We start from the raw sequence: 22,313 nt of genomic DNA, 5'->3' as shown, positions 1-22,313 counted from the left end.
TTGAAGCTCACTTTTGAAGACCTTCACCTCGACATTCTCCATTCTTCCTTTCCCACACATCACCGCCATACCATGGCCTCTTCAACTACGACACCTTACCTGGACACAGCTCCCCTCCTCCTCGACACCTTCTCCCCAACAACCCACGCCAACACCCTAATCCACCAAACCAACAACCCTTCCGACACACCCCTCGACCTCTCCACACCTCTCCAAAAAATCCTCTTCGATGCGCAAGAAATCGACACTTTAATCGATACACTCACCACAACTTCCGCATTGCCAATCATCTCACACACCCAAGAACAGAATTCCTCCGCCAAGAAAGTATTGGAGAATGTGGAAGAGCGATTGGAGGGGTTGAATGATGTATACTCGAGATTGGAGAGGGAAGTTGGGGAGAGGTATGCGGTTGCCGAACAAGTGAGAGTTGTGGCCGAGAGGATGAGTCGAACTGTGAGGTTAGGGAGATCGGTACAGAGGGTTGTGGGATTGGGGAGACAATTGGAAGGGGATATTAAAGGTAGAGATGGGGATGGGGGAGTCAAAGCCGCGGAGACGGTGCTGGAGATTCGAGGGACGTTTGAGAGCATGAAGGATCTGGAACGAGTTCATGTCGCGAGGGATTTGAAGAGGGATATTGTGGTTCCTGCTGAGAGAGGGTTGATTCAGAGGGCGCAGATGGGTGTCAGGGAATTCCAGCCTTGGGATAGGACTTTTGCTCAGGGGGAGGAGATGAAGGGGAGGGTTGGAGGATGCTTGAAGACGCTGTATCTTTTGTCTCCTTGTGTGGATCCGGAGAGGTTTGRGCCGAGTTTGGTGGTTCAGGCCTTGCAGGCTTATTTGCAGACTTCACTATCGGCTTCGTTGGCTGCGCTGGCGAGGGGGTTGGCGGCGCTTCCGACGCTGGATAGGGCGCTGCAGGAGACTTCGGGGAGGTGTGGGAATGTCATTGCATTGGAGGGGGTGTTGGAGAATACGAAACTTCCTTTTCATCCTCTTTTGGGCGAGAAGCAGAGTTCCGACGCGAATCTGTTGCAGATTTTGTTACGAGCTATGGATGAGGAGGGAAGTTCATTGGCGAGTTTCTTCTGGAGGAGTCTGGCTGGAGGGCTGGAAGGGAAGGTCAAGGATATTCTACTAAAGGGTGGTGTCAGTGCCAGAACGTTGAGGAGTTCGAGGGAGAAGTTGAGGGAGAGTGTTAGAGAGTGCGTGGAGAGGGGATACAAAGGTGGGAGGGATTTGGGGAAGAAGGCTGCCAGAGGTTGGGAGAGGGAGGCGGCTGTTATGGTTGGGAGTGTTATTGGACCTTTGGGGAGGTGAGAGGATATCAAGACGCTGCACGGYATATGAATAAGACGACGAGACGATCGATGAATGAGGATACCACGAATCAGACGAAGATACGACGCCGACGTTGTAGGCTATGAAGAAGATGAATTCGGGGAGAGCCATTCAGCTTTATGAGAGGAAGCTTGTCTGCGAGATCATGGCTTCAGGAACTGCGGTTCTCATGGATTCGAAGGAAGTGAATGCGTCACGACCATTCCACGCGACCTGCCAGAGCAGATGTGTGCTTTCTTCTAATATGAAAAGCAAGACACAGCGTGCTATGGATACACACGATTCTCACAGAAATTCACCTTGATCGAGGCAGCCACAAAACCCATTCGGTCAGCGTTGGCAGCCAAATTTCATGCACTCCCAGCTGGTTTCTATCAAAATGCTTGAACGGAGGGACATGACGCCATTGGCATTTCAGGACAACATTGGCATCTCAAGCCAAGATCTTGTTCGATGAACAAAGAAAGGGCATCAACTCCCACAGCGATTTCAAGTGACAAGCCCCACGATGTGGTCTGGATGTACGCCTCACGCCTCGTGGCCGAGTTGTGGTAACGCAACTAAACATAAAAAGTTCAARAGCGTCTGTCAAGACCAGAGCCTCTTCTACATCCAGACTTGGTGACGCGACCTCTACCACGATTGTTCAATTCATCTTTTTCGGCATAACCATCATTCGCTCCGGGCAAAGTTCATAAAGCGGGAAAAACTCTCGCCCACCATGGCCAAGCTCATCGTATTGCAACACCAACAACCTCAACGCACGAACCATGGCTCCGAAGATTGTACGCAGTGTCAAGGACTGTGATTGCGGCTTCATCGACGCGAAAGATCCGACACGGAGTACATTCAACAGTCTTCTAGTCTTCGACTTCACCAAAGCCACACTCGACCAATTCAACCAAATCTTCATTCCTGCAAGCTACAAGGTCATCAAGAAGAAGTCCCCCTACATTCGAGCATACAACCCCTCGAACGTGAACCTCTCCCCCGCAGGCCTCCAACTCACCTGCTCAACTTCCACCGACGGAACCACAGTCCCCAGCGCGGGAATCTTCACGCGCTCAAGAAATTTCTTCTATGGCTCCTATCGAGCGGAATATCACATTTCAAAAGAACCGGGAACCGTAGCGGGCTTCTTCCATTACAAAAATGATACTTCAGAAATCGACGTCGAATACATTAGTGCGAATTCGGGAACATCCTCTCCTCCTCCGGCTTTACAATACTCGGTCAAACCACAACAATACCTCTTCAATGGCGCCGCGTCCAAGACCACCATGGCTCTACATTCCCTGAACAAAGCCAACACCAACGACGGCAATCCTGGAGTCCCTTCAGATTGGTCATTCGTCTGGACTCCCGACGCGGTACATTACGGCCCGCAGAACGCGAGTGTCATCACCACCAACGTACCGCAAGCTCCGGGAAGAATCATGCTGAATCATTGGTCGGATGGTGATGCGAAATTCTCAAAGGGACCGCCAGAAAGGGATAGTGTTGTTACCGTCAAGTTTTTGCAGGCGGTTTACAATGATACTGAGGTTGGGGAGGCGCTTGTTTGTCAGACGATGCAGACAGCTTGCTTGGTGGAGGATGGGGTCGTTCGGGGACAGTTTGCGAGGGACGGAGGGGGTTGGGGGTTGTTGTCTTTGGGTTTGGTGGCAAGGTTTTTCTGGTCGAGGGGTTTGTGAGATGTGTGCTTGGAGTGGGTGTTGAGAGTGGAGGATGTTTTTGTTTGACTCTTTTTGGACTGGATTGGCTGGGCTTGTCGCGGTGGGAGGATCTGGTGGCATATTGGGCGACGTTACCCTCGCCCGGGTTGAATCTTGCTCTCTGCTTGTTGGAGATCTTTTGGATCTCGATGACCGCAACAGATCTCATGGTAGAGAGTTCCGTTGTCGAGAGTGGCTCGATGTTCGTTTGGCTGCTCTTTGAGCATGGGCCCTGAAGAGCAAGATGATGGATGTATAGTAGGGATCGGGTCCGCGTCTTTTGTGTTGGTTTGGGAAAGCGGGAGTCGACACAGGTAGAGGGGATATGCTTCACAGCTCTCGGTACGGCATGTGATGCGGAGACACGCATAGACATGACCTTTTGGGATTCATCAGCAGTTCATCCATCGATTCGCAACCAGAACAATTCAAGGCATCATTGTACAGTAAATCATTTCCTCGCTCTATCATGCCACACACTATTTCGCCGCGTCAAAAATATTCCTATGCAACGGGCTGCTCTGCTCTGTCTGGTACTTCAGGGTGAGGTTCCATCACAGCCTTCAGCAGGTCATCGACCACCTTGGGGCCAGTCTTGCTTCCAATCTGCTTGATCTCCTGCAGCTTCTTCTCTGTGTCCTTGTCGGCATCATCCTCGGCTTGCTTGTTGCCTGATGTGTGCTATGTTTCCCAATCGTCAGCATCGTGGATGTGTGGATGTGTGGTGGGATTCTTTGGGGACGCACCTCTTTCTCGAAAGCCTTGAACTCCGACTCCTTCTGATTCCGGTACTCCTCAATCTCCTTTTGCGCCTCTGATCGAGCGTCCTTGACTCGCTTCGTCCGGTCTGCGGTGGATTGTTAGTGTTCGGGTCGWGGGGTTGGAGCATTCGATGGCTAAGATTGAAGCGTACATTCGCGAGCTGTTGCGGCGGTTAGCGAGCCATGTCTCTGTGGATTTTATGTGATATCAATGATAAGTATACCTTTCTGGACAATCTTCTGAGCTTCCCGCTCAGCCTATAGACAAGTCAGTCGAGCTCCGTTCCTCGTCTGGACAGCGATTCGTACGTCAAGCAGCGTTTGGATACCGGCGGAGTTTTGGGMGGCCTGGAGCATGTTAGCAATTGCAGAATCAGAATGAGTTCATACGACTCACCATTGTGATTGAGAGTATGTGAGTAGATGAGTGTTGGCGAGCGTGTTGTTTGTACTGTACTTCAAGTTGAAGCAGCTGCGGACGGAAGTGACGGAGATGAAAGCCGGAGCTCTGCTTAACTTTCGCCTTCACTTCATGACATTTCCATTCAACTATCTTACTTACATACACCACCTCACCATCTAAACATGTCTACTGCCGCCAAACTGACCTTGGCTGGGACTACTGCAGGCGCCATTGGGATTGTCATCTTCGTCCACCTCCAACAAAAGCTCGATAAAGCTGTAAGTGCACCAGCATCTTTCGCTGTAACAAGATGCAGTCATTGACTTTGTTTCTAGGCCATGCACCAAGGCGTCATTCGCGACATGGAACAACAAAAGGTCAAGAGGGAGAGACAGGCTGACTTTGAGATGCAAAGGCAGCTGGAAGAGCAGTATAGGAAGGTGCAGAATGTTAGTGACAGTACCGACGGATAATTCAATGGGAAATGAGACGATGCTTGCTGTGAATGTTCAAGAGCTCTACCACTGGTCTGGACATGGAGATTTGTGCTCCGAGGTTGATAAAGGGTGTCGACCATCTCTGCTGTTCATTTGGGGTATGGGTCGTCTGAACTGGCTGGCGTGGCCACTCATCCCACGCCTCATCCTTTGGATCCTGGTACTCGGCTTGGTATACAGCGTCCATGACGATTGCATCGCCGCATACTGCACTTCTGCACTGGACTTCTGCCAAGGTCCCTTGGTTTCAGCGTCCGTCGCGACTTGAATGCACGGCGTTGCGAGCGACTCTGTATGCTTCAAGCGCCGTTCCGCTCCATACGCGCTCTTTCTCGACATTCGAAAGGCTGGGTCTGCGCCCATCAAGTATCGCTTCCACGACCTCCCTCCACGAAATCCAGGAMGCCTCTTTCCGTGGTCCCTTGATGTTGCACACTGGCCAATCACTTCCGAACATCATTCGATCTGGCCCAAACGCCTGGAAAGTCTGCTCTACCCAAGGCTCCATTCGTGCAACAATATCACCCGTGGATATCAGTCCGTCTTGTAGCTCGCTGAAGGCTCCGGAAAGCTTCATATATGTTCGAGAGCGTTTCGATAATGCCTTGATCGCAGAGCACCATCGTAGAAACTCCTGCCCTTGATTTGCAAAATCTGGTTTGCATAGGTGGTTGATTATAAAACCGATGCGCTCGTCTTCGGGTACGCCTCTATGTGCCATTTCCATCGTTTTCGAAATCGCCTCGAGCTGCCAGATACCCCCGGAATGCTCGTCTACGCCAATGTCAAAGGAAAATCCCTTCTTGCCAAGAATCTTCAGGTTCTCCACAAAGTCTTCGCTCAAGACCAGCGACTCGAACTTGTTCTGATCATGAATGGCCTGTAAGAGGAATCGAAAGCCCTTGACACGGCTCCATGTCTCAATGCCCGCAGCTTCTTGAGCAATTCTCAGCCACTCCTCGAGAACATGAGGCGGCTGATCCATGGGCGCCCAAGCAACGATTCCAAGGAGCATTTGACTATCTCGTGGACCATATCTCCCTTCTACGATAGCCCGCAGAAACTTGATCTCATCGAGAGGACCTTTCGCCCAAGCAGATAGCTCTCCACAAGGCTCATCATATTTGACATCTGTCTCAACATATATAACTCCGTCCACAATGGTATCATGATCGGCGTGAGCTCCTTGGTTAGATGCTTCGTAGTACACAGAGAGCAAATGTTCTTTTGCCAATGGCATTTCCGGTGTCATCCAGCTGTGGCCTTGTTCGTTTGACATATTCTCCGGCCAGAGGTGGACATGGCTGTCGATGATGTGTAGGGGAGACATGTCGGCTGCGATGGACGTTCTCCTTCGAGCTAAGATGGACGCAAATCCACGGCACATGTTAATGGAGTTGTCAGGCTTGATCTCCGGATAAAGTGGAACCTTTCCACCTCGCTATCAATTCTTCCGAACAACGAGACCAGGTCTAGGTACTTACACTTTGCCCCTCCAACAGCCTTCAAATGCCGAGAACTACATGTCTGTCCCATGCAACATCGCGTCGCCGATCCTACCAGCGCGTCGCTCATACTCGAGATTTCTACCCACAATTCTAAGAAACTCCATCTCATATCCCAATGGCTCTCCTCCTGCAAGGCAAAGTAGCAGCCCTCACAGGAGCCGTAACGGGAATCGGACGAGCAATTGCAATCGATTACCTCAAACATGGAGCAAAAGTCGCAGTCAATTACTTCCCAGACGACCAATCCGAACGACAATTCCAAGAATTACGAACCGAAACAGGGCATTCAGAAGAATATTTAATTGGAATTCCAGGAGATATTACGAAACCTGAAACTTCTCAAGAGTTGGTTAGGAAGACCGTGGAGAAATTCGGGAGATTGGATGTTTTTGTGTCGAATGCGGGTATATGCGCTTTCGCGGACTTCTTAACGTATGTATATCAGCTCTTCGCGGTGGATAAAGAAGGTAGTTGACCATCACTTCGAGAATATAGCATGCCACCCGAGCTAGTAAACAATACCATCTCAACGAACCTCACGGGAGCCTTCTTCGCCGTACAAGCCGCCGCGCAACAAATGTCCACACAAGTGCCCTCAGGGGGAAGTATAATTGGAATTTCCTCCATCTCGGCTCTAGTAGGAGGAGCGGGACAAACGCATTACACTCCCACAAAAGCGGGAATCCTATCGCTCATGCAGAGCACCGCGTGCGCTTTGGGACAATATGGTATCAGGTGCAATGCGCTGCTCCCAGGGACCATTCGAACACAGCTCAATGATGAGGATCTCGCGGATGAAGGGAAGAAGAAGTATATGGAAGGTCGCATACYGCTGGGAAGACTGGGCAGGACGCAAGATCTCGCTGGTCCGGCTGTTTTTCTTGCGAGCGATATGAGCGAGTATGTGACTGGTGCGCAGTTATTGGTTGATGGAGGGTTGTTTGTGAATTTGCAGTAAAGTAGCAAACATCATCAATCGAAACCACCAAAATCCGTCTCTTCGCCTTGATCCTCCGCAGTGGCGGCGGCGGCTTCCTGCCTCTGCTTACTCCCTTGGATCATCCCTTTTCGTTTGTTTTCCTCGCGACGCTCGAAGCCTGATTTGGTGCTAATGCGCGCTTTCCTCCCTGCTTTGGAATCCTTGGTCATGCCTCGAGATGTCCTAGATTCGACGCCGTGCTTTCTCAAATCTTTCTTGGCTTGTTTGCTCAGATCTGGCAGTGCGTCAAGCAGCCATTGCTGGACTCCATCTTTGTTGGTGGCATCGAAACCACCGCCTTTCTGCTTCTGCGCGGCGGCAACCACGTTGGCGACGTTTTTCAAGTACGGGATATCCTCTTTGCTGTAAAGAGTGACTGCGACACCACCTTCGCGGCCAGCACGCCCTGTACGGCCGACTCGGTGCACATATGCGGCACTCGAAGTTGGAATGTCGTAGTTTACCACGCCGTTCACGCCACGAAAATCGACCCCACGGGAGAGTAGGTCGGTGGTGATTAGTATCCAGATCTCTCCCTTGCGAAAACCAGTCATTACATTGTCTCTGGCTGTGTCTGACAGGTCAGAGTGTAACACTGCGATCCTACTGATCCCTCCAGCCTCGGCGGGAATGTCGTAAAGTAGTTCCGAATGCAATGCGATCGCTCGCTCGATCGTCTGAGTAAACACCAAGAAGGGCGGGAGAAGAGGTGGTCCGGCTTCAGACGAGGTAGTGGTCGGATGCAGCAATTGCCTGAGACCCATGAGCTTTCCTTGCTCCGAAGCAGCATACACTAGTCTGTGCTGGATGTTCGGGACAGCCGAGTCCTTGAGGCCGACGACTAGTCTTACGAGAGGAGCCTCTGGGACAGGTTCTTGCTGATTATCAGAAAGCCGTTGTCGTCGCTCGTTAAGTACCGTACGGGCCAGCTCTTCGATGTTACTCCCCATTGTGGCTGACCATAGACTCACGCGAAGGTCCGGACGGTTCAAGCTGTTCCAGATCGTGAGAGTCTGCTCGCGGAACAGCGGATCCAGAAGTACATCAGCCTCGTCGAGGATGAGATATTGAACATCTGACAGAGCTTCGCGACCATTCTCCTTTGCTTCTTGGATGATGCTTGCCAGCACACCCGGAGTTGACACCAGAACATCCGATTTCACTAATATATCTTTTGACTTGGCAGGCTCATCATCGTCCTCGCCATCGCCTGTCTTGGGTCGCGCCGCCAGTTCCATTCCTTTCCGGACTTGTGTCACTTTGATCCCAGTGTTTCGCGCTAGTTTTCGTCCTTCATTCACTATTTGACTTGCCAGCTCTTTGGTGGGTGCGAGGATAACTGCAGAAGTAGTTTTGAGACCGCCTTCGATACCTTGTCTTGCTTTGCTAATGCGTTGCAATGTGGGAATCATGAAAGCCATTGTCTTTCCACTCCCAGTAGGCGCTACAGTCAATATGTCAATGTGGGGCGGCGACTCTGGTCCTGCGTCCATGAAGTTCTTGGGATCATCCAGAAGTAGTGGCAGAGCCGCGAGTTGCACCTCAGTTGGGACGGTATAACCTTGCTCGTCGATATTCGTCGCAAGCCTTCCAGATACACCAAATCGCGGTCGCAACTCAGCGAATGATTGCAGTGGCTGCGGGAACAGCGCAATCTTTTCTGATTTCTCAACCTTCACTTTCTTCTTGTCGAGATTCTTCTTTCGGCGCTCTTTCTTCTGCGGCGCAGGCGGGTTGATCCACGTCGCCTTTAGTTTATGTTTATGCAGTATGTTCTTCCGTTCCTCGACCGAAAGACTGCTCACTCCGGCACCAGACGCAAGCTGCTCCTCCGCCTCGTCTTCCTCCAGCTCTTCATCGTCCGAATTCTCGTTGTGCGCCTCATCCCGAGTTGCGTCCCGCACCGCCTTCGAACTCGAACCGCCAAAGAATTCTAGCTCAGGTGTATCCACTGCCGCTGTACTCTTTCTCTTGCGTTTTCTCGAATTGCTGCTGGGCAGCTCGCCGGATGAAGCTTTTCCCTCGTTGCTCGGCGGAGCAGCTTGTGCACCGCTAGATGGTGTACTTTGAGATTTCTGAGGCGCTCCACGCTTTGAGGAGCGAGACAGAAGTTTATATGGGTCCATTGTTTAACGCAATAAACGGTGCATGTTGAGGTTGTAATTGAGGTAGGAAGAATTTCCGAGTCGAAAGTTTGACGTCGGCTCTACAATAAATCCATATCAAGTTAGCGCTAAATTACCTCTATTCCTCATCCCTACCCATCAATCCTCAGATATTCTACCCCGGCTTTGTACCATCACTATTTGRTCTGTTCAAGGCATTTGCGGCTTACTCGTCTTTGTATCATAGACGAGAACGATACCCTAGCTAGTCTCGCTCCTTGTCAAGCGCAGAGCTGAAGAAAGCATGGCTTCGTCGTTGAGCATTTCTCTCCGAGCTTCGAAGCAAGATCCTGATCCGGGTCACTGTAGGTAGTGACATACTGTAGGTGCTGGGGAGCAACTGCGGCTTGAAGTCATGGAACTCGACGTCCAGATGTGGCAACGCATACATCAATGAGACTGCATCTTCGTGGTAGCCAGCCTTTCGAGCTGCTTCGATGTTGATCGAGTTGACCGGGTGCAGGCCAGTGTTTGCATTGGGGAGACGCAGAGAGTCCTCCGGGACAGCAGCAAGCACATTTAAGAGTGTGTATAGCTCCGTTAGTGCCGCTATGAAGTCGTGATGTAGTAAAATGGACATTCGAGTCAAGTCCTGCCATACAGCGGCGACTGTAACTTTAGATCCTCCTCAAAGAAGATCAACCTAGTTTGGCCATGGCGCGCACCTCTTCATAGCAGAATCTCAATCCTTCTGTCAGATTTGACACCAAGGAGTTAAGAGCATCATATTTGTGCATCAACTGGATGGATGTCCATGGCAATAGCAGAAGGCAGAGGGATCTCCGCATTTTAGAGTTCGGCAGATCCCGCAAAAAGTAGTTCCGTACTTGCCATTCGAGCTCAACATCGACGACATCCCATCACCACACCACACATCACAATGCCTTCCTCCAACCTGCCTCGGCAGGTGCTCCGCCAGTCTCGCGCCATTGCCCAGCGCCGCTCCGCTTCCACCACCTCCGGCGCTGCCGAGAAAGCATCCCAGGGTGCAGCGGCAGCCAAGGAGACCGCGCAGAACACCGTCTCCAAGGCGCAACAGGGCCTCTCCAAGGTCACTAGCTCCGCTGGACCCGCCCTTAGCAAGGTCGCCTCTGCTGCTTCGAACACCGTGGCTAATGTGGGTGGCCGGACTGGCGCTGTGATTGGCATGGTACAAAGTAGGCAAAATCAGACACTTCCGAGGCATTGAGATTAGGCTGATGAGAAGTCGCAGGTGCCATCCCACACGTTGTATACTATGGCAAGGTTGCTGGCGAGCTCGGGAAGACGATCTACAAGGGTCGTGGCATGGCGCCTCCGTAAGTGTACACAGACGACAGCTATTGCGGGAACTGCCATTGACAGCTCATAGAACCATGCAAACCGTCCAGGAGGCGATCACCCCCCTCACCAAGGCGGTGCGCAACCCAGCCGGATTCGGCTCCCAGACTGCCCAGGCCGCTGAGAAGTCCGCTGATGCCGTGATCCAAAACCCACAATCTTTCTTGACACGACTAAGGAACCTCGACCACGCCACGCTCACCACCGTCGGTGTGACCACCGCAGAGGTCATCGGATTCTTCTCCATCGGCGAAATGATTGGAAGATTCAAGATTGTTGGATACAGGAGCAACGGTGCCCACGYGCACCACTAATTTACAAACAAGGAGTCGTCGAGGTGGTGAAAGTTGCCGTAACCCACCAGACAGTGGGCGAGTGACAGGAGAGGGGGAGTGTTGGACCACGAGAGGAAGCAGCCGGGGTTYGTACTACTGTGAATAACTAAAATCCTAGCGCCTTTTCCTTACGATTGCCAACCACAGGCATGGCATGAAACACGATTCGGTGTCCACCTTTTGCTATAGATCATGTACTACAAGACTGCGACAAATTGGTTTCCGGCTCTGATCGGTGCGGCACATTTGAATCAGCACCAACAATTCACGGCCTTGTTATGCTTGAGCAGGGAAGCATCATGTTAAGTTTGAGGATATGGGCAGCTACTGCTGAAGCAAACAGCGCTTGTGCGTCAAAAGATGCTTTTGATACCTCCACGCCAGGTGCGACTCCCTCTGAAGACTTACGCGGCACATGGGGAGGCCGATACGCTGTGCGCTGCCAATCACGGCTGCCTTTCAGACAAAGAGGCGGTCTTCTATTGTGTCTCTCAACACGTCGAGCGAGTGGGACTTATAACCTTCACCAACAAGATTGCCTTTTTCGGGCCGCAGGCGCCAAGACAAGGGGGTTGTGAATTTGAACATCACGTCACGAGATGCTCGCACAAAAATGGGAGAGAGACCGCTGAATTGAATGCCAAAAGAGCCGCTCCAATGGGATGTGCTCCAGTCCGCGCCTGTGTCCTGCCTGGGCACATGAGTTTTCTGCAGCCAGCTTCGTCACTGACGCATACGAGACCCTCGCTTCTCTCAGGCGAAGGTCAATGATCCGATGGGCAGATGCTCGCTGCAGGATAGCTTTCTCAAGAGCTGGTAGCGACTAGTACGCGATGGGATGAGCGCGGTCAGCCGCTGCAATGCTGTGATAAGTCCTCCAAGCGAACCGCGCGCCGAGCGATCCTTCAGTCAGGCTTGCGAGACTGACTCCCGAGGTCAACGTACGAGTCRGCTACGTACGCTTCGCAGGGCAGATAGTACCGAGAAGCACGTCGACGAGGACATCTGCCGACCAGAGCGTGAGCAGAGTGGATCCGCCAGTGCGTCGCGAGGCGCATCATCCTTCCCCTGACTTGCAGGATCTCGGCGGGGTTTGTGAGACATGGCTTGGACAGCCGGAAGGTCCATGCATTTTCTACAAACTTGCCGGGAGGTCTCTCGCTCCGATCACACACTGCATGGAGTGGGATGTCGGCAGCTTACCGAGCGAGTCTGCCTGGCGACATCGTGCAGGTCGCTCGCTCGTGTAGACGTGGGCTTGCGGGAGATCTGGTGGCGAGTGATGTTCACATCGATCTCTCGCCACCAAAGAGGTGGGTTGGGATTTCAGCAGGCTTCTGAATCCTGAGGACTCAAAGCGTCCAAGTTCTCTCGGGTTGGAAATAATTTTTTTGGGCTACTTGTGCTTCTCCTGAGATGGTTGGTACTCCCTGCGATGCCGCCTTGCTGCCCCCGCAGAAAGGCTGTTTGACCTGATCGGGAACCGATAAAGGCCAACAGCAGCACGTTCTCCACACGGAAGTCCGGACAAGTAGGGAGGATCACAGGCTGAACTGCTGAGGCGGAGGCGGAGGTGGAGGCGGCAAAAGCGATACATGGATACGTTGGGAGGAATGTTGACATGGACACGGTCACATTTTGCAAAGGCTACAATACAGGACTGGCATTCGAGGGGAATCATACATGGTGGAAGATGAGAAACCGTCCTCCATTGGAAACGACCCCTTCCTCCATCCGTTGAAAGACCGAGTCGACGTGGCAGACTACAGGACGAGCCATGGAACTAATCGACGTCTCATCTGCTTGCAGGGCTCGGCTTGCTCTACTTCGGCAGGAAAACAAAATGCCATACTTTGCGAGGTATCTTGTACCACCAAGGCCTTCACATTCACGTGATGTGTAGTGCTGCCTCCAGATTCACTTACACCGGCGCCTTTGACCATCATCCACGGAATGCTGCTTCCGGCGGCAAGGCGCCTGGGGACAGGAAGCCGGTCAGTACAACCTGCATAACAAAGATCTGCCATTACTATACTCGCCGCCACAACAGAGTTACACCATGAGCCACGTGCCATGGCGTTGCTTGCTTACGCCGTGAGGAATCCCAAACTAAGTCTTGGCAGTACTGGCTCGATTCTGCATTCCGACCGCGCGTGGGGGTCACAATGTCACATGTCGCTCGATGCAGTTTGTAGCAAGGGATTTCACTCCGTCTCGAGTCTCGATCATCTACTGGCACGCTCTCGCTACTTCTTAGCCGCGGATGAGGCTCCCCATACGCAACCGACGCGGRGTTTCTCCGCTGACGACGTTCCGCCGTGTCCAGCGCCTGGACTATGGATACCGTCGTCGAGCTGTGTCGCTTGCATGCATGCATGCAACGCTGGTCGCTCAACGTATCGTCGGCACATTTCACGCTTACAGTCCATCAGCGTAACCATCGCTCAACGATCGTGAGCTCTCATGCGAGCAAGCACTTTGGTGTGGCAAGGGCTTGCCTTGAAGCGAGACTGCTATCACGATGCACCAAGCCTATAAGCACATCTTGCATTGTCTTGCAGTCGGCACGGGTGGAAGATTCCCACGCGGTCGATCAATGCACGACCCATGGCGGGCTCCAGCATTCCAGAGCAATCGATATAGCCATAGCATGTTAAAGGATGTCGTCTGTATATTGCTGATTGACGAAATGCCAAAGCCAAACCTCGTGATGTCGTTGTCGCAGTGGCAATTCGAGTCATAACGACGACATAATCTACGTCAACTCGCCCTTTCCGATGTCATCCCAGCGTGTCCAGCAATCAATAGTGACAAACCGGTACGCCGAAGGTGAAAGTGTTGGGTGGTAAACTGTGTTCGCTAAAAAGTCGCTCAATGGGGTGAGCTGCATTGTGTGACGCCCCTCCAAAACTTTGCATTAGCATTAGAGAGAAACTAGCATCTCTCTGCGCAAGCCCTACTAGGTGCATGATTAGCACTTTATCAGCTCCACAGGGTCCCATTCTTCCACGGGCCTCAACATGTCCCACGAGCGGACCCGGAATGGAGCAAAAGTCGGAGGCATTTCACGAATCTCCGACGCTCTCGGCCCTTGATAACACTGCTGCATGCCGCAGCCAAACCCCAGTCGAAGCGCGGACAAGTCATAACAGAGTTGCAAAGCTCTGGAGTATACCCGGGGCTAAAAGAAGTCGTCACTAGCGTCGACCTTGGTGCGGAAGCCGCCGCGCATCTAACCTCGTCGGGAATGTCCAGATCGTCGATAGCTATCTTGATGAAGAAGTGAAGAAGGATTCGTGAACGCGTCGTGGGTGGGCACGTCTACACCCACATCCAACACCGCCAKGCCGGGTGTGAGACGCGTACGAGATGGTGTGGTGATTTGGGGAGCGGGCGGCGCAAACACACCACCACGGATGGTTAAGCACGAGCGTCGAGCAGGAAAGTCGTAGTACTCACAATCTCCGAGTGGACTTGTGGCAAGTGGATCTTGGCCGCATCTCGCCGTGCCGCCGCACCCTGCCCTCGCAGCGGTTCGTGTCCGATCAGCAATGTGAGCATGCAACCATCCGAAGTCGAGCCACCACCGGACGACAGGCGTTGGGCTGTGCAACGCGCATATGACAGACACGCTTCCGGCGTCCGCGATACCCACGACATCCACCCAGGACAGTACAGTACAGTACAGTACAGTACCAGAAGGGAGGGGTATGTAACTTACAGCCATCTCAGCTGGAGCGAGACATCCAGAGCGCCCCATGAACGATGGATGGGCCAGCTGATGTGGCGCTAAGTACCCGCTTCGCGCTGTACTGTGTGTGGTAACGCGAATCGGCGAGTTCTGCAAGCAGCATGTGCACCAAAAACGGTGGCCCCGCCGGCAGCCGCCGCGCGCGCGCACGCGCTCGAGCAGTTTATTTGTTTTGCGGCTGGGTTGGGTTGGGTGGGCGGGCGGGCGCGTCGAGCACGAGCAGAAGCAGAAGCAGACGGACGTCGGAGGGCCCGCAGAGGCTGCAGCAAGCAAGCAAGCAAGGCAAGCTCGTTCGCTCGCTCGGCCACTCGCCTACGCGAGCGAGCTTCCTTCCTGCCAGAACTTAAGGTAAGCCAGCCAGCCAGCCAGCCACCAAGGCGGACCCCACCGGTCTGCAGGCTGCAGGTGTCAGACCCGCCATACCTACTCAATCCGAAAAGACCGGGATGAGGGGCGCTCTGTGCATCTCAAGCTCTCGTTCGAGCCAGAACGGATCGGTCCAATTCGCGCCTCCAGGTCGACTCCGGTGATCTCATACCTTAAGGTATGGAGCTGTCTGCACGCAAAAATGTACTAATCAATAGTATGGTAACCAGCACCTAAGCGCTCGCATGACTACTGCCGAGGAAATCATAGGCTAAGACTTATATTCGCATGCCCTCCTCTGCAATCGCTTCCCTTTACACTTTTTCATCGCTCAGGTGTCGTGGGACGACTCTGGACTCGCCACCTCTTCCTCTCGTTTTCGCGCGGCAGCAACAGCATGGATTTCTCGTTGGTTTTGTTCGTCTCTCTATGGTATGTCTGCTTCGTTGCCCGATCTCTCCAGTCGCTGTGTCCGCTGGCCCTCGCGGAAGCGGGTAACAAAACTTTAACCCAATGGTGCACGTGGACTCACACACCGCTCCAGGTTATTTCGCTACGTTCGATTGATAGTCAACTGCATCTCACATTGGACCTACCGGCCTGTTCCCCTACCCGAGAACCCAACATACACCTCCCAGGATGTCACCATCATCCTGCCGACCATTGCCCAGGGGGGTGATGAGCTGGAGACCACCCTCAAGACCTGCCTCAAGGCCGAGCCCTTTGAGTTGATCCTGGTCACCATCGATGCCAATGTCGACCATCTGACCAAGTTGGCAAACAAAATCAACGCCAAGAAGATCCGCGTCTTGAGCATCCGGCAGGCGAACAAACGCAGGCAAATGTGCAGGGCGATACCGGAAGTGCAGACGAGAATCACCGTCTTTGTGGATGATGATGTGATGTGGCCTGCCAAGGTCCTTCAATGGATGCTGGCGCCTTTCGAGGACCCCAAGACGGGCGGCGTGGGAACGTCGCAGAGATTGAGAAGGCCCAAGACCATGAGCCCGTGGAGCTTTTTAGGTGCCGCCTATCTCGAACGCCGCAACTTTGACTGCTCGGCATGTCTGCACATCGACGGCGGACTGCCCTGCCTTTCCGGTCGTACCGTGGCTTACCGGAGCTGCATCCTCCAGGAGGATGCCTTTACGCATGACTTTACCAACGAAACTTGGGGAACATGCCAACTAAACGCCGACGATGATAACTTCATCACGCGGTGGCTCTATCTTAACAATTGGAACATTCGCATGCAATATCACAAGGAGGCCGAGGTCCAGACCACTCTTGAAGATGGTCCCAAATATCTCAGTCAGTGCCTGCGCTGGGTGCGAAGTAACTGGCGCAGCAACCTCACATCCATGTTTGTCGAGCGTCATTACTGGTGGTACGCCTGAAATTGTTGTCTTGTGAATAGTGGAATGGCGCTAACTTGATGTAGGACCCAGCCATGGAGCACCTACTCCGTCCTGCAAACCACCATCACAGCATGGGCGTTGCCGTGGGACGCTGCAATGTTCTCCTTTGCATACTGCCAGTTCAAAGACTGGCCGCAGTTTCATGCGATTCTCACCGCATTAGCCYTGTGGACATTTGTGTTCAGCAAGACTGTGAAGCTTTGGGGTCATTACGCGAGATACCCCGAGGACGTGCGATTCATCCCTCTGTACATTGCATTCGGATACCTCCATAGCGGAATCAAGCTATGGGGTATGTGCACTCTGAAGGAGGTGAGTTAATTTTGTTATCATAAAAAGGTGCACCACTAATCATCACATCCAGACCACATGGGGAAGCAGAGACGGCGCCGACACAGATGACGGCATCCGTATGATGAAGCTTCCACCCTATGGCGCGAGCCCTCCCTCGGAAAAGCACGACGGACGAAAGTCCGAGACGTTTGAGTACGCACGGGAGATGCAGGTGGCCGACCAGCTACCTGCCTACGAGACGCACCGAAAACACCAAACGATTCCATTATTGATGACATCCTATAACGACTGATCATGACCCTTCACATGTTTGCGCGCGATACCCAGCAAATTTCCTTCGCTTCTCGCATCAGCACCGCATGGCGAATAGAGGTACTTAGACGACTTTAGCCGCTTTTGGGAGAGAAAGACCAACATCTTGCCCCCGCGAGGAAAAGGGGTGAAGAAGGGATGGATGGATGGCTGTGCTGGCCAAGGCAAAAAAGTTTTTCGAGAGAATTCCACTTCTTCAAAAAGTCCGGTGGTCGATTGTGTTTTGGTGGGCGGGCAGCGCATTATTGAGGAAATGGAGTTGGCAGACTTGGAACCCTGATTGCTTGCATTGCTCAGGTCGGCTTCTTTGCTATTGTTATCTGGGCGATTTTGGAGAGAGAGGGAGAGGGAGAGAGAGAGCGCGAGAGAGAGAAGATTGAGAGCTAATATCGACTGAGCGTTCTTGGAACATTTGTACAGAGTATCAACACCAAAAGACACGGCTATTATGAGCGCGATGCTCTCGCCTTTGAGATGATGATGATGATGATGATGATGAAGAAGAAGAAGAAGAACCTTTTTCCCTCGAACATCGTTGTACCTGCATAGTGACGGAAGAATGAGAAAACAAAAAAGCAAGATTGAGAAGACCGACAAGTTTAGCCCGTCGATCCACGATCAACGACAATAACTCTGCTCGCCTGTCTTGCAAGATATACACTCCCGTACCCTCCAATTCTCACCATCTAAGATTATCAACACGATCGAAAAAGAGAAATGGAAAACGTTCCTTCCTTCGGTCGGCTGCCATCGCGCCGATGCCACATGCTTCGTTCGGTTAAACAACCTAGGCCGTGTAGTCGCATGCATGCATCCGTGGATGCATGTGCGTCTTTCGCAAGCTCGCTCGCCCGCGAGTCCATCCATGCATGCAGGGCAAAAAGAAGCGGACGAATCATCAATCTCGCGCGGTCGGCCCAGGTCTTCCTCTTCCTTCCTGTCCTCACACGGCACGGCAAACGACGACGACTGTCATCAGGGAGGATGGGCAAGCGTGCTAATGTTCACACCACCACCGCCACCATCGATAGATGGATAGAGGGATAGATGGATGGATACATGCACAGCTGATGAAGGGCGGACGAATGCACAATAGGTAGTAATAATCTTGATGAGAATTGCAGATCCTCGGAAACGATTCCTTCTTGCGTGGAACAACAGCAACAACACGACAGCTTCCTTCCTGGCTGGTTTTTTCTGGAGTGGAGCATAAGAAGAAGAAGAATAAAGAAGAGAATGTCACCATAACCCGCGTACGCGCATGAAGGAAGAGGAGCTTTGGCTTGCCTTGCATTTTTGACTCTTTCCTTCCTCCATCTCAAGTTACTTACCTAGGTAGCTGCCGGGAAAAAGCTGCTGAAAAAAAAAAGGTCGCTCGCCTACCTGCATTGCATAATGCTGAGAGCCTTCTTCTTCAAAAGCCGACCCGCATCTCGTCTCGTCTCGTCTCGTCTTGCATGCTGGCTGGCTGGCTCCGGGGCTATGTACTGTGTACAGCCACGCGAAGGACTGCCTGCGTTTTTTATGTATGTATGTACTGTATGTACCTTGAGAGAGAAAAGCCGGGTCTTTCAGCAGATAGATGGAAAATGTGAATGGATGATAAAGCTCCGATTGTTCATTCATGCCATGCCCCCTTGACTTTTGTTAGTTCCGATCTGTACATGCGACATGCTACAAACACACATACACACACATACATGTTGGTTGTTGGTTGTTTGGTTGTTCGTGGCGGGTGGAGATTCTACCAGGTTTTCCATCTCAAGACAAGTTAAATTCAACTAAAAATTCTAGATGTAGCCACAAAAGTATCGCCATCTACCTTACCTTGCCTTACTCCGATGTACTCTCGGAGTTCAAAAAAAGAAAGACCCCGCTGGACAAAAGTGTTGTATCGTACTGTACGTACATGTCTTACCACTACCTGACTGCTGACTGGATGACAGCAAACCTCAAACCTTTGAGAGAGATAAAAAAGCGCCCAAATTTTTACCTTTTCTGGCTTGGTTGGTGGGGCAGGCGAGCGCGGGCGCTACTTTAAATCAAAATCTCAATCACTTTTATTACAGTTCACTAATGAAAACAACCAAACAACTCCGACGTCCGAATGATCTCGAAGACAAGAACTCCGAGGTCGATGTGGTAGGTTTTTCCTTCGCCCTCCAAATCAACTATATTGATCCCGAAGACATCTCACCTCCTCCGGGAAAAAAAGCCTAATAGAGCTCCAACCCAGAAAACAAAAAAGGTAAAAATCACGGAAAAGAGGGTTGTGGCGGAGCACGCAAACAACGCGCGTGTTGTATATAAGCTTTCCTCAACAGAACTTTAAGGTACCTATGGAGAGTGGTACGCTTGCTGACGTGTGTAGTAGTGTGTGTGTGGTGAGCTTCGTCGATCGTATCGGTCCCGTGTCCGTTATTATTATTAAAAACCTGATGATGAGATGATCAGTGATGAGATGAGATGAGATGATGAGATGGCGGGAAAGCGGGAAGGCGAAGGATGGTGATGTTGTCCTTGCCCTATGTATCACGCAATATGCAATATGCAACTTGCACATGTCAGCGAGGGAGCGAGCGAGCGAGCGAGCAGAATGGGGTTATTGCTCCTTAATCCGTACATTCCATTCACTTTCTTGTTGGCGGCTCAGCGAGGGAGCAGAATGGGGTTATTGCTCAATGCGTACATTCACTTTCGTGTTGTCGGCGGCGGCCGCCCACTCAACCCTGCCTGGTTGATTGACGGGAGCTATGTCTAGACGGCTTGTTGGGTAGCCGCTCCAAGAAGAATAAGAGCTACTGCATTTTGTATTGTGATATAAAAGATGGAGGAGTGGTAGCATTGGCACGGAGTTACCTTTTTAGGGCATGTATTTATGAATCTGAACTCCTATTCCCATGCGTTCTTGCTCTTCGATTCCCTCCTTCCTCCTTCCCTCTTCCTCCCTCCCGCGCTTTCCTTCCCTCTCTTCCTCCCTCTCCCTTATCCTTCCCGCCCTCCCCACTCTCCTACAACCGGGACAGTCTTTCCAACATTTCACTGCCCCGGCATACCCTCCCTCAAATTCCGATACTTACTCCCCGGAAACTCCAAAACATTCAAACTCCCCTCCAACCCACCACAAGTCTCCAATTCCCCCCTCACAGTCCTAATTAAACTCCTCTCGTCCGTAATAGGGAAATCTCCCGAAGTTTCCCACTGTTCATCCGCCGTTGGATTAGCTGGGATTACAAAAAAGAAACCGAAAGGGACAGAGGTGGAAATAGAGAGAGAAGACGTACCCACATAGCTCCTCCCAAACCCTTCTTAACCAGATACTTCGTCTTGGCAATAGCGATTTCAGGGGTATCGTAAGAAACCATATATTTCGTTTGGTTGTTATAGGACCAGGAAGCGATTAGGTCGTTGTCGTGGTAGATTTGACTGTTGTTTAGGGGGAGGGCCTATTTTTCACATATGATCATTAGCACTCTCGTCCCTTCCCATTCCATCTCCCATACCACACACTATAAGGAGAAGGAGGAAGAGGACACAAAACAAACCTTATAATCCCAAATCCCAGCCTCCCAACTCCCATCAGTAGTATTCCCAAAAACCTCTCCAGGACCAGTCGTATTCGCAAAACTGCGTCCATAAAGCGGCATTCCCAACACCAATCTCTCCGGCTGCAATCCTCCTTCTCCAAGATAATATTCCACGGGATCCTCGGTATTGAAATCCGTACTCCTTGGGTTGAGGGTAGATTTATACACATTCTGCGCATGGCCCGAGAAATTCGAAAAGGCGGCTCCTTGGTAATCATATCCCATGAGATTGATGAAGTCGATGTAGGGGGATAGGGCTGGGATGTTGAAGTGCTTGTAATTGATGGGTCCGGCGGGGACGGAGAGGGTTAGGAGGAAGTGAGGTGGTGGTTGAGGGGAATAGGAATAGGAATAGGAGGGGGTGGATGTGAGGGTTAGGGCGTAGGAGTCGAGTTCTTGACGGATTAAACGGCAGGTTTCGACGAGATCTTGGGATTCCTTGGGGGAGGAGGGATATTCCCAGTCGATGTCTAGGCCGTCGAAGCCCTAGAAGGAAGGGGGATGTTAGAGTGTTGTTCGTTCTCTCTCGTGATGATGATTGATGAATTGGAATGTCAGGAGAAAACACTCACCAAATCCTTCAAAAGCCCCACGCTCGATACCGCAAACCTCCTCCTCCCCTCCTCACTCTCCAACGCAGGCGCAAAATACGTGCGTAAACCCCACCCACCAATACTCAACAACGTCTTCAAACCCCGATTCTTCTTCTTATGTAAATACAACTGTTTTAAATTCCCAAACATATCCATATCTTTGACTTGCGTTCCATTTTTGGAGAGAGAAGTGGAGTTGGAAGGAACATCTCCCGGCCAGGTCTTTTCAATGTCGGCGTAAGGGTCTGTGAGGTATGCTTCGCCTGTTTTGTTGTTGATGCCGCCGAAAGCGTAGAGGATGTGGGTTAGAGATTGGGAGGGGATTTCTTGGGGGGGATGGTTGCGGGCGTAGATTGCCCAGCTGTGGAGGAGGAGGAGGGGATTGTTAGGTTGGGGTGTTTTTTTAGGGGGGGGAGTATGGGGATGGCGTACTTGACATAGTAGGCTACTGCTTTATAGCCTTTGTGAAGAGGAGATTGGATTACTGGAGGAGGGACGTAGGCTTCGCGTTTGTTGTGGTGGAGGTTCAAGTGGGCTTGGTGAGCTGGAGCATTGATGGCGGAGACGAGAGTGGTGGTGGAGAGCAAGAGGGAGGTTAGAAGGGATGAGGACCACATTTCTTTCTTTCTTTGCGGACGGTGGGTTGAGGTGCTGAGAGAAGAAGACTGTGAAAGGATGATTTCTTCCCAAAGGGACTTCCAGTATATGTAAAAGAGCCACGCGCTCGAGCACGTTTCAAAGGAACCACAAAAGGGCAAGGGCAAGGGAAATGGAAAAGAAAAGTGTCCTACCATGTGCGTGTCAAGCAAGTCAATCCCCTCCCCCGGGGTTTGAGATGCAGTTTGACGCTTCCATTTCCACGTTCATCTCACGTTTCGCGCCTAGAAGGGGGAAAAGATGCGCAAGCTAGGCTCTCGAGTCAGTGTTGGGGAAATTTCGTTTGGAAAGGCTACCTAGGCCTGGGC

At 51.8% G+C, this 22,313-nt stretch overlaps 9 protein-coding genes; 6 read left to right on the top strand and 3 right to left on the bottom strand.

The window, feature by feature from the left end:
* Positions 1-72: 72 nt before the first annotated feature.
* RCC_06013 (related to COG5-conserved oligomeric golgi complex) lies at positions 73-1,323 on the top strand (the record flags this gene model as incomplete). The annotated part of the gene is made up of 1 exon (XM_023771277.1): positions 73-1,323. The coding sequence occupies one exon, from the start codon at positions 73-75 to the stop codon at positions 1,321-1,323; it is 1,251 nt and encodes a 416-aa protein (XP_023627045.1).
* Positions 1,324-2,065: 742 nt separating this feature from the next.
* On the top strand, positions 2,066-3,038 carry RCC_06012 (uncharacterized protein; the record flags this gene model as incomplete). XM_023771276.1 has 2 exons in its annotated part: positions 2,066-2,129; positions 2,209-3,038. The coding sequence occupies 2 exons, from the start codon at positions 2,066-2,068 to the stop codon at positions 3,036-3,038; spliced, it is 894 nt and encodes a 297-aa protein (XP_023627044.1).
* A 525-nt stretch (positions 3,039-3,563) lies between these two features.
* Positions 3,564-4,220, bottom strand: RCC_06011 (probable VACUOLAR ATP SYNTHASE SUBUNIT G (VMA-10); the record flags this gene model as incomplete). XM_023771275.1 has 6 exons in its annotated part: positions 3,564-3,740; positions 3,806-3,906; positions 3,973-3,981; positions 4,045-4,078; positions 4,130-4,168; positions 4,218-4,220. The coding sequence occupies 6 exons, from the start codon at positions 4,218-4,220 to the stop codon at positions 3,564-3,566; spliced, it is 363 nt and encodes a 120-aa protein (XP_023627043.1).
* A 185-nt stretch (positions 4,221-4,405) lies between these two features.
* RCC_06010 (related to cytochrome c oxidase assembly factor) lies at positions 4,406-4,696 on the top strand (the record flags this gene model as incomplete). XM_023771274.1 has 2 exons in its annotated part: positions 4,406-4,501; positions 4,559-4,696. The coding sequence occupies 2 exons, from the start codon at positions 4,406-4,408 to the stop codon at positions 4,694-4,696; spliced, it is 234 nt and encodes a 77-aa protein (XP_023627042.1).
* A 1,647-nt stretch (positions 4,697-6,343) lies between these two features.
* Positions 6,344-7,186, top strand: RCC_06009 (related to short-chain alcohol dehydrogenase; the record flags this gene model as incomplete). XM_023771273.1 has 2 exons in its annotated part: positions 6,344-6,660; positions 6,724-7,186. 2 exons carry the CDS (start codon positions 6,344-6,346, stop codon positions 7,184-7,186), a joined length of 780 nt encoding a protein of 259 aa, XP_023627041.1.
* A 14-nt stretch (positions 7,187-7,200) lies between these two features.
* Positions 7,201-9,333, bottom strand: RCC_06008 (related to ATP-dependent RNA helicase rok1; the record flags this gene model as incomplete). Its single annotated transcript, XM_023771272.1, has 1 exon — positions 7,201-9,333. One exon carries the CDS (start codon positions 9,331-9,333, stop codon positions 7,201-7,203), a length of 2,133 nt encoding a protein of 710 aa, XP_023627040.1.
* Positions 9,334-10,252: 919 nt separating this feature from the next.
* RCC_06007 (related to mitochondrial F1F0-ATP synthase g subunit) lies at positions 10,253-11,006 on the top strand (the record flags this gene model as incomplete). XM_023771271.1 has 3 exons in its annotated part: positions 10,253-10,529; positions 10,586-10,670; positions 10,724-11,006. The coding sequence occupies 3 exons, from the start codon at positions 10,253-10,255 to the stop codon at positions 11,004-11,006; spliced, it is 645 nt and encodes a 214-aa protein (XP_023627039.1).
* Positions 11,007-15,541: 4,535 nt separating this feature from the next.
* On the top strand, positions 15,542-17,148 carry RCC_06006 (related to polysaccharide synthase Cps1; the record flags this gene model as incomplete). XM_023771270.1 has 4 exons in its annotated part: positions 15,542-15,576; positions 15,689-16,531; positions 16,586-16,874; positions 16,927-17,148. 4 exons carry the CDS (start codon positions 15,542-15,544, stop codon positions 17,146-17,148), a joined length of 1,389 nt encoding a protein of 462 aa, XP_023627038.1.
* A 3,059-nt stretch (positions 17,149-20,207) lies between these two features.
* RCC_06005 (related to endochitinase class V precursor) lies at positions 20,208-21,965 on the bottom strand (the record flags this gene model as incomplete). XM_023771269.1 has 5 exons in its annotated part: positions 20,208-20,369; positions 20,453-20,614; positions 20,714-21,241; positions 21,328-21,709; positions 21,781-21,965. 5 exons carry the CDS (start codon positions 21,963-21,965, stop codon positions 20,208-20,210), a joined length of 1,419 nt encoding a protein of 472 aa, XP_023627037.1.
* Positions 21,966-22,313: the final 348 nt, after the last annotated feature.

The sequence above is a fragment of the Ramularia collo-cygni genome (assembly GCF_900074925.1).
Source record: "Ramularia collo-cygni strain URUG2 genome assembly, contig: RCC_scaffold08, whole genome shotgun sequence".
NCBI lineage: Eukaryota > Fungi > Ascomycota > Dothideomycetes > Mycosphaerellales > Mycosphaerellaceae > Ramularia > Ramularia collo-cygni.
This window is presented reverse-complemented; position numbering and strand designations above follow the sequence as displayed.